We start from the raw sequence: 10,599 nt of genomic DNA, 5'->3' as shown, positions 1-10,599 counted from the left end.
TTTGAATAGCTTCTCCTAGATAAAAGGGGTCAGCACGTGCTCTCTCTCTCTTTCTGCAGACCCTTCAGGTCACAGGAGCCAACACAGGACCCCAAAGAAAAAGATTCTCTGTCTCTTGTGTGATTATTTCGTGCAGCACAGTTCCCCTGGGGTGACCCTGAGTGTTCTCAGGCTGGGGATGTGGTTCAGTGGTTAAGCGCTCCTGGGTTCAATCTCTGGTACCAAAAAAAGAAAAGACCTACTAGGTGCCAGGCACCAGAGATTCAAAAGAAAAAAAATGTTTCATAATTGCTCGTCGGCTGGTGGAAGAGTGAGAAAGTACACATGGTGCCGCACTCTGGGAATGGAGAGGGTCCAAACCCAAGCAATCAGGAAGGGCACTTCAGGCAGAGTGAATGGCATATGAAAGGTACCGAGGCATGGACGCTAAGGCTTCTTCTTCTCTAAGAATTAACTCAGAACCAGAAGCAGGAGGATCGAAAGTTCAAGGCCAGCCTCGGCAACTCAGTGAGAGCCTCAGCAATTTAGGGAGACCATGTCTCAAAATAAAAAATAAAAAGGCTGGGTAGCTCAATAGTAATGTTAGAGCCCTTGCATGGCATACATGAGAACTGGGTTCCAAGCCCCCAAATTAATTAAATAATTATTGGGGGGAGTTTTAGAATGGGTTCATGGTAGGTACTATCTTTCCTGTACAAAAGGCGCATCCTGCACCCCTGCCCCCTTCACCGGACTTTAGCACCAAGTTTTCTTCTGTTGTTTCCAAAAGTCCAGATCCTCAGAGGAAGAATATTTGCCATCATTGCAGCCAGGTTCTTTGGCAGAGGCAAATATCCTCAGAGCACAAACGCCCAAGGTGACTGCCTCGGAGTACAGCAAGCACTCAATAGACAAGAGCATTTAAATTTCCATCTCATTATACCATGATGTTTTACAAGGAACAATAAGTCACCAGCTTTTTCTTAAAATGTGTCCATGTTCTACCTTGGGTAATGCCAGAGTATGAATGTCAAAAATAAAAGACAGAAAAAGGAGGTCGCTTACCTTCAAAGAAACAAAAGTCAAGGTGACCTCAGACTCGGCAACCTAAACACTAGCAGGCAAGGAACTGGCCATGGGTCCTGTGCAGCCATAGTACACATGTGGGGACAATAAAATGCCATTCTCTCATAAACATGAGTTTGGAAAATGTATCACCCACGCAGCCTTTATGAAAAGACAACATTTGGAGACCCATCGACCGCAGGGAGAGGAATCAAAGTTTTAAAAATTCAAAAATGAGGAAGCCCAGGTACCACTAAAAGATTGAAAGGAGAAAACCAGCGAAGTCTAAAAAATGAAGGATGGTCATAAATTCGGTTTAAAACGAGACGGTAACCATTTACGGGAAATTCTAGAACAGGCAAAACAAAGCAGAATCATCTGTTTCTGGGAGGGGAGGGATTGAATAGGAAGGATTAAAATGTAACTTTCTAAAATGTTAGAAATGATTTCTATCTCAATTAGGGGTTGTTATACAGCCAGTGCATTTGTCAAAACTCATGGAACTATGACTTAAGATGGATCGGTACGTTGTATGGAATTACATACAGTCCTCTTTATTTTTTACTTTGGGATAGGATCTTGCTAAATTCCTGGGGCTGTCCTTGAACTTACCCATCTTTCTGCCTCAGCCTCCCAAGCAACTGGGATTACAGGCGTGTACTACCACACCCACTTAATTATACAAAACTTTTTGAAAAATGAATAATGAGGGGCTGGGGCTCAGTGGTAGAGCGCTTGCCTACCATGTGTGAGGCACTGAGTTCGATCCTCAGCACCACATAAAAAATAAAGATATTGTGTCCACCTATAACTAAAAATAAAATTTAAAAAATGGATAATGAAAATACTGAGTTTTCTAACCTACCAATATGGTATAATCTTATGCTCATTTAATTCTTTAATTTCTCTAAGCAGTGTTTTGTAGTCTTCAGTGAACAGGTCTTACCTGTGTTATGTCAGTTTTCTCTCTACTTCACATTTCTATGCTACTGTAATTAGCTTTATTTTCTCCATTTTTGATTGCTTATTGCTGACAACTAGAAACAATTCATTTTTGTTATTGGTCTTGTATTATAGCTTGCAAACTTATTGAACTCATTATCAGTACCAGTAGCTTTTTTTGGCGATTCCATCACATGTTTTACATACATGATCATATCATTGTAAACAGTTTCATTTCTTCTTTCCCAATCTGGATGCCTTTGATTTTTTTTTTTTTGTCTTATTGCATTAGCTAGAACCGCCATCAGAATGTTGAGGAGGTGAAGAGAGCAGACATCTTGCCTTGCTCCAATCTCCAGTGAAAGCACTTAGTATTTCACCAGCAAATACACTGCTAAGTGTAGAATTTGTGTAGATATTCATTATCAGGTTGAGGATATTCCATTCTATTTCTAGCTTTTTGAGTTAATCAAATATGAATATGGGTTTTGTATCACAATAATCATCAGGAAAATGCAAATAAAATGCTGGTGAGATACCACTACATATATATCAGAATAGCTAAAATTTTTAAAAATTGAAGTACTGGTAAGGATGCAGACTAACCAAAGCTCTCATTCACTACTGGTGGCAGTATGGCATAGCCACTTTAGAAACGGTTTGGCAGTTTCTTAAAAAAGTTAAAAACGTACCTAGCCAAGAGAAATGAAAGTACGTGTACATACAAAGAATTGTACATGAATGTTCATAGTTGCTTTGTCTTCTCCAAACATTGGGAACAATCCAGATATCCATCAACAGGCGAACAGGTAAACAATTACGGTATAGTCATGTCACATACCAGCAACAAAAAGGAATTAATTCTTTATTTATTTTTCTTTTTATAACACTAGAGTGTATTTTGACATGTCATACACACATTCTTGTGGTTGTATCTGATATGGGGTTTCACTCATCGTGTATTCATATATGAACATAGGAAAGTGATGTCCCACTCATTCTACTGGGAATGAATTCTCTTCTTTGTGTGTGTGTATGTGTGTGTGTGTGTATTATTTGTGAGAATGAATTCTTGATACCTGCAATAATGTGAACGAATCTCAAAATAATTATACTGAGTAGAAGAAGCAGACAAAAAGAACAGACACTCTATGATGTCTTACACAAAATTCTTGAAAGGCGGGGGCTGGGGATGTGGCTCAAGTGGTAGCGTGCTCGCCTGGCATGCGTGCGGCCCGGGTTCGATCCTCAGCACCACGTACAAACAAAGATGTTGTGTCCACTGAAAACTAAAAAATAAATATTAACAACAACAAAAAAGGCAGAAGTGGTAAAGTTTAAAAAAACATTCTTGAAATGCAAACTACTCTATGGAGACAGAAAGGAGATCAACGGTTGATTGCTTGTGAATGAGGGAAGAGAGGCAGGGAGAGGTGAGAGGAGGGATCAGACGGAATACCAGGAGATCTGGAGGGTGATGGACATGTCATTGTCATGATAAGTTTCACAGATGTATACATATGTTGAAAGTTATCCAATTGTACATTTTAAATAAGTGCAGTTATTATGCTAATTATATCAATAAAACTATTTAGAAGTGGAATAATAAAAATCTTAAAAGAATATTAGTGTTATAAATGATTAAAAGAATATATACATAATATTTAAAAATAACTATTCTCTGAGATTTTAACCACGAAGCTAGCAAAGAATAGTAGTAGGGTGAGGAGAATGTCTTAAAATACAAGCAGCCAGCCGGTCTGGTGGCGCACACCTGTAATCCCAGCAGTCTGGGAGGCTGAGGCAGGTGGATTGCAAGTTCAAAGCCAGCCTCAGCAACTTAGGGAGGCACTAAGCAATTCAGTGAGACCCTGTCTCTAAATAAAATATAAAAAAGGGCTGGGGATGTGGCTCAGTGGTAAAGCATCCCTGGTTCAATCCCTGCTACCAAAAAAAAAAATAAAAATCACACACACACACACACACACACACACACACACACAGCTAAATCTCCCATGATAACGTGGGGGACTGAAGTCATATTTAGAGAACTGGCAGCTAACAAAAGAGTATGGAAGAACTGCAAGTCCAGCAGAGGCAGCTCTGATCAGCCACTGGGCCCCCCTTTAAAAGCATCGGTGCCAATCCACCCCAGATGGGGATGGACCTCTGACTCCCACGTCACAAGCCTGTCACTCCTCCAAATGTCCCGAGTCAGAAAGCAGGTTGGCGCCCTCCCAGAGTTCTCTGCTCCTCCATAGGAGACCCCCCAGCCCCCCACCCTGGCCATGCCACCCTGCCTCCTGTTCTTCACACTTAACTATCAGTGAGCCCTTACCCTGGTACCACATTTGACAGATTCACGTCCGTCTAGAGCTTTACCTCATGGCCCGAGAAGGCAGGAGTTGACTGCCTTCAGAAACAAGGAGGTACCAGCACATTCCCTCACACAGAGGGACGTCCCCCTGGGGAGGGCAATAAACACAGGCCTTGGGCACAGGCCTGAGTTCCTCATCTCTGGGGACTGCTGTGGCCCCTCAGTGCCAGGTTCTGTTGGACCCACCTGTGTCTTCTTCCTGATCTTCTCACTGGAAGGCAAATTCCCCAGTGCCAGGGACCAAGTCTCTCTTGCAGCTGTGTCCCTCAGCTCCTAGGGCCACGGTGGCCCATGCCAGGAGCCCAGGAAATGGATGCAATGGCATGCATGGTGAGACAGCGCAGGGACCCAGGAGGTGATCACATCAGGCAGCACGTGGTTCCTCACCCACAACCAGGAGGTTCCAACTCTGCCCCTGGATGGGTACCTCTGCCCCCTTCTAGAGTGGAGCCAGTTTGACTGACGAGAACATGGTGGGCTGAGTCAGAACGAGGCTGGACACCGCCGCCAGTCTGTCTGCTTTCTGTGAACCCTGGCTCGCTCCCGGCCTGTCTCGTGCTGCTTGGAACCTTGTGGAATCTCTCCTTGATTGTTCTCCCTACCCCTCTTTTTTCTCCTTCTTTTTTAATCCTCTTTTGCAATGCTGGGGATTGAACCTAGGACCCCAGGCTGCTGGACTCTACCACTGAGCACATCACCGGCCCTCCTTCCCCTCTTCAAACTACCATCGGGCCAGGCATGGTGGCGCACGCCTAAAATCCCAGCAGCTCAGGAGGCTGAGCCAGGAGGATCATGAGTTCAAAGCCAGCCTCTGCAACTTAGCAAGGCCCTAAGCAACTCAGTGAGACCCTGTCTCTAAATAAAATATAAACATGGGCTGGGGTGTGGCTCAGTGGTTGAGCACCCCTGGGTTCAATCCCCCGTACATAAAAAGAAACCTATCCTAGCTCCCCCTTCCTCTCCCTGGCCACTCATGTCCTTCCCTGCTGGGTCGACTCTGCCTCCTGTCCTTGTCAGGCTCCTCTCTCCCAACTGTGTCAACTCCTCTAGGCCCCCAACACCATCTAAGATGACACCTTGACTGCAGGGGAGGCCAACCCTGTACCCACTGTCCTTCCCTCCCACAAGCACCTCCCTCTTTCTAAACCCCAAAGCCTTTTCTGCCTTCCTTATGCCCTGCACAACCTTCTGCCAAGCCCGAGAGTAACACAGGACACCTTTCTGCCCAACCTCCAGGGCAGTCGAGGGCAAAGCCATAATTCCTCATCTGACTGCAGCCCCGCCATAGCTCGCCCGCACCTCGCCCATATACCCTTGTTAAGGGAATGGTTCTTCAATCAATCAACAATAAATAAAAACAACCTACAGGAGGAAGTAGGAGCTTTCACAATCACCTCGGTTTCTGTGTTGCTCTATGCTGAGATTCACTCAGTGTCTTTTTGCGGAGACCCAAGGGGGTCTCACTTCAGGTCACTGTTGGACTAGTTGCCCTGGGGCCCCTGGTAACCCTGAGTCTCCAGCTCAGGGCTCTTCTCAGAGTTGCAAGCAGACCCCTGCCCCACCTTTCCTCTGCGACACTTGTTCCGGGTGTGTGATCCAAAGACCTAACCTCCATTTTTGCAGGACTTGGACCCGGTGACTTTGGGTCACTTCCATGACTGGGATCGTTCACCAGCATCTGCTCTGGCTCAGAGGAAGATTCCCTAGCAGCAGGGACAGTGCGCCCAGCACAGAGGGCCAGAGCTCACCTGGGCGTGTCGGGCCTGGAGTGCCACTCGGTCCCAGCCACCTTCCCTCAGATTCTCTCTGGCATGGAGTTCAGCATTCTGGCACCTTGAGGTACACGTCTGTCCCTCCCCTAGCTGAAAGTGCTTTGAGGAACAGCCCAGGTCCTGCCCCTCGTAGTGTGCTCAGTGTCTGGGGCCCAGCAACATGGTGGCGATGGGGGATGAAGACACTTGGGGAAGAGTGTGCCAGGTTTTGTTGGGTCACACTGAGCATCGAGCGCTTCTGTGGTCCCCTTTCTATGAGCACTGGCAGAATCTGAGGGAGGAGAACAAGCCAGGGCTAGAGAGCTGGGGCACTTCAACTTGGCCAGGGGAGGGCAAGTGGCTGAGGGGCTTCGTGCTATGTTCACAACGACATAGCGGATGGGGCTGGGCCAGACATCGGGGCTGCATCTCACTCTGAGCCCTGACACCTGACCCTCTGACCCTGGCCAACTGTCTGAGCGCTCTGAGTTCTGGGCATATGCTAAATGCACATGAAAGTACTGTCCCTGCCCATTCCACAGGGTAAAGCCATATAAACATGAGGACACTCTCTGGAGACACTCTGTATGGGACACCAAGTCCTTCTTGGAACTCTCCCCGAGCGTAAGTCCTTCAGATCCCAATCCCACCTGCAACACAACAGGCCTCTCACCTGCGGGGTGCAGATGCCAACCAGCAGGTGCAAGGTGATGCAGGGACCCACATCCACCATGACACCCAGGGCCCTTCCGAGCCCCATGCGGTCCAGGTTGGCACTGGGGAAAGGAGAGAACTCCAGCTCTGCGCGTGTGTTCCAAGGAGGTTTATTAGTAAGCACACTAGGGAGCTCTGGGTCCTTGCCCAGAACAAGGGGCTGAGAACATCCAGACAAGGACGTGGGGCCACCAGAGCCAACAGGCCTGGCTCCCGTGGAAATGGCCCTGTTCCTGCTTCAAGCACACAGAATTCTCCCTCCTGTGCCCTCTAAGTGTCCTCCTGAGGAGGCAGGGAAGTCGGGGGCCTTCTCCCCAGACAGCCAGCTCCCTCAAGGTTCCCTAACTTGCCTGACAACCACCCGCCCTCGCCCCAAGAAATCTGGACAGGCCCTGTCTGCTCCCCCACCTTGGTCAGGGTTGGGACCCCCACATCCTGCAGAGCCAACCCCATGCCCAGCCCAGCACGCCCAGCTCACTTCGAGAGCCTGACAAATAAAGTCTTGAGTGGACAAATTTCAGCAGGTTGGCCAACTGCTCCTCCAGGTGCTGCTCATCTCCGTGGTTCTCGATGACCCAGTCAAAGTCCCCAAAATCGTCCAGGTCGCATTCTGACTCAGCGTCATCCACCCCTGTGGAGAGGCATGGTGAAGTCAGACCCCAGCCCTGCAGACGTGGAGGCCAGCTGGCTCAGGCGGAGAGGGTCCTCCCCCTGCCTCTTCATTGCTGTCCCAAAGTCATGCTCTGCCCGCCTGGAGGGCATCCCCACCGGCTCCAACACTGTGGTGCAGACGCCCCGCCCACGGCCAGCTGACTGGACTCTTCACTTGCCACTTTGCACCGAGGGTGAACCGCATCATGGAAAACCACAAACAAGCTGGGCATGGTGGCCCATGCCTGTGACCCCAGCCACTTGGGAGCTAAGGCAGGGGGACCTCAAGTTCAAAGCCAGCCTCAGCAACTTAGTGACACCCTGTCCCAAAATAAAACAATATGAAGGGCTGAGGATGTGGCTCAGTGGTAGAGCACTCCTGGATCCATCCCCAGTCCCAGAATGAAATAAAATAAAACCACACACAACCCAAAAGGCATGATGCTTTAGTGTGAATCACGGCTATGTTCATTTCCTTCTTTCTTTTTTAGTAGAATGGACACAATACTTTTATTTTATTTATTTTTATGTGGTGCTGAGGATCCATCCCAGTGCCTCACACGTGCCAGGCAAGTGCGCTACCACTGAGCCACAACCCCAGCCCCCGCTGTGTTCATTTCTACCCTCCATCTGTCTGATCCAGTCCTCCGAGGAGGCCACGTGTGCGGGGCTAGAAGCAGAGGCGTTCTCTGTGGCCCTTCCAGGCTGCTGCTCTTGTACGTCACAGGCCTGGGAACAGCAGCATCCACTTGGTGGGTATGGGGCGCTGGTCAGTGAGCTGCTGCCTGCCAGGTGCTCAGCCCAGCCTGGCCGACAGCAGCGGCCAGGAGACCAGCAGGCAGCAGGGTGGTACCCTTGACCTGAGCTTCTGTGGCACAGTGACCAGAGGCAAGCAGGAGGCCTGAGCTGGTCTTCAGAACGGCCTGCAAAGCCAGTCCTGGGCCAGCGTCCCTGAGACTCCTAAGAGCTCCCGCCTCGGGACACCCCTCAGCAGGTGTGTGCATCAAGAGGAACTAGGCTGGCCCGGCTTTCTCCTCCCCGGCTGTCAGCCCCCACAGAGCTGCAAGGCAAAGGTGAGGGTCATGGGGTAGGTCTCAGCCAGACCCCCAGAGAAGCCCATCGGCCTTGAGAAGACAGCCTGGGTAAAGGGACCAAGTCAGAGTCACAGGGAGACCTTGACCCTCCAGAACACCCTCTGCTGTCCCACTGCTGAGCCCTAGGCCTCAGACCCCTCCTTAGAACCTCTCCCCCACTGTCCTCAGGCTTACCAAGGAGCCAGCAGGAGGCCCAGGACACTGGGGTCAGGGTCCGTGTCCTCCACGGGGTGTGTCTCATCTGTGAACCAAGCCCTGGGGACAGATGCTACAAGCAGCTTACCTGGCGTGAACACCCAGCCCCGCTGCTGCCGGCTCTGCTCCGAGGCGAACACGCGGACCGTCTGCATCGCAGCCCCATAGGCCTCCCGAAACCACTGGATGTCAGACACCCTCCGTGTGTCACTCACCAGCTGCAGGGCAGGGACACAGGCAGGTTGCTGCAGCTGGCGGGAAGGGGGATACCAGAGAAACCAAACCACTGCGCAGCTCCACCCCGGCATCGTGAGCACCAGAGCAGCTAGGACAGAGCAGCTGGCCTCAGTTCCTCATTCCATTCGGTCACACACTGAGAGAACACTGCTGAGTGCTGACCCCCTGCAGACTGCTTGTTCACCCGACTAGAGCACTGCACAAGGGTTTCAGGAAGCACCTACTAGGTGCTGGCACTGTGCTGAGGCTAGAGTGGTAAAATGCACCTGTCTTCAGAGCCTATAATACAGCTGGGCACAGTGGCACATGCCTGTAACCCAGTGACGCAGGAGGATCGCAAGTTCAAGACCAGCCTCAGCAACTTAGTGAGGCTCTAAGCAACTTAGCTAAACCCTGTGTCAAAATAAAAAATAAACAAGGGTTAGGGATGTGACTCAGTGGTTGAGCACCCCTGGGTTATCCCCAGTACCAAAAAAAGAAAGAAAAACAAAAGAGATTGATTTATTTAAGGAACAGAGAAGGAAGGGGCAGCTGCAGCTCAGAGAGTAAAGAGGCTAAAAGGAGCAGGAGCAATGTCCAAAAGTTCACGTTAAGGACTGATTTTGTTCACAAGAATGACGGGTAACCACCAAAGGGTCTTGTTTTGGGTCCCCCCACCCCAGTATTCCCAAGTAGCTGAAATGACAGGCATGAGCATCCAGCACTAAAGTGTTGCAGACTAACGGTGACGTGAGTAGTGTTCTTTGTAAAAGGCTGCTGTGCGATGAAGGGATCACAGGACGAGAGCCAGAGCCAGAGCCAGAGCCAGAGCCAGAGACCGAGAGGAGTGGAGGCTGCTGTGACGCCTGGGGAAAGACGGGGGACTTGCACAGGACCAGGGCAGGGCAGACAGGGGGCTGGGAACCATGAGGGCTGTGGAGAGAAGTTGTCCTCAGGCTGCCAAGGTGACCTCTTACCCAGATGGGCTGGGAGACGCCTTCTACGATCTTCCTGCAGAAAAAGCCCGGGTCGGCCCGGCGCTTCTCCTCCCCCCAGCGGATCATGTCCCTCCGATAGGCCTCCTTGTAGGTGCTGGCGTCCAGAAGTCTCTGGAAGTCCAGGCTGTGCTCCTGTCCAAAGTATAATGCGCCTCAGGCACTGCCCTCTCAGCCTCCAAGGCCCTCCGAGAGCCCTGCCGCACCACCTCCCCAGCCGTAGGGCAAGAATGACTCCAGCCATGAGGCCAAAGGTCTGCCAAGGAGAGAGTTCTGGAGCAGGCACTCAGAGGTGAGAGAAAGGTCTGGGGCCATCCAGAAACTGTTTCCATCTGTCTTTGAATGTTTGATGTGGTTTTCTCTTTGCAGATTTTACCTTCCCAATTATTTCTGGCTTAAACTAATCCTGAAATTCGTTGGCAACCCCTGGGCACAGGCTTAGCCTTCAACTCAAGTGGGAAATCTGACAAAAACCAACAAACTTCACAGCACGTCCTCCCTCCCCTCCCGGCACCGTCTGCCCCACCCCAACTCCTGGGGAAGTCCTGCCTCTGCCCCCGTCCCTTCCCCTTCCCCACATCCTGGCACTCTGCTGAAAACCCTGGTGGGGGGGGGGGGGC

General features: G+C 50.2%; 1 protein-coding gene and 1 long non-coding RNA gene across 2 annotated transcripts in view; one reads left to right on the top strand and one right to left on the bottom strand.

The window, feature by feature from the left end:
- Positions 1-6,922: 6,922 nt before the first annotated feature.
- The window catches only part of Pmvk (phosphomevalonate kinase), a 9,250-nt gene continuing 5,573 nt past the window's right edge, over positions 6,923-10,599 (bottom strand). The window contains exons 3-5 of the mRNA XM_015502814.2: positions 9,962-10,114; positions 8,857-8,986; positions 6,923-7,459 (exon numbers count right to left, since the gene is read on the bottom strand). Of these exons, the coding sequence (XP_015358300.1) occupies positions 7,242-7,459; positions 8,857-8,986; positions 9,962-10,114 (501 nt within the window). The 3' untranslated portion in view covers positions 6,923-7,241. The remainder of the gene's footprint in view (positions 7,460-8,856; positions 8,987-9,961; positions 10,115-10,599) is intronic.
- Positions 10,104-10,599, top strand: part of LOC125620259 — a 2,487-nt gene continuing 1,991 nt past the window's right edge. Inside the window, exon 1 of the long non-coding RNA XR_007351871.1 lies at positions 10,104-10,271. This is a non-coding gene — a long non-coding RNA (uncharacterized LOC125620259). The remainder of the gene's footprint in view (positions 10,272-10,599) is intronic.

Source organism: Marmota marmota, unplaced genomic scaffold (genome assembly GCF_001458135.2).
Source record: "Marmota marmota marmota unplaced genomic scaffold, marMar, whole genome shotgun sequence".
NCBI classification, from domain to species: Eukaryota; Metazoa; Chordata; class Mammalia; order Rodentia; family Sciuridae; genus Marmota; species Marmota marmota.
This window is presented reverse-complemented; position numbering and strand designations above follow the sequence as displayed.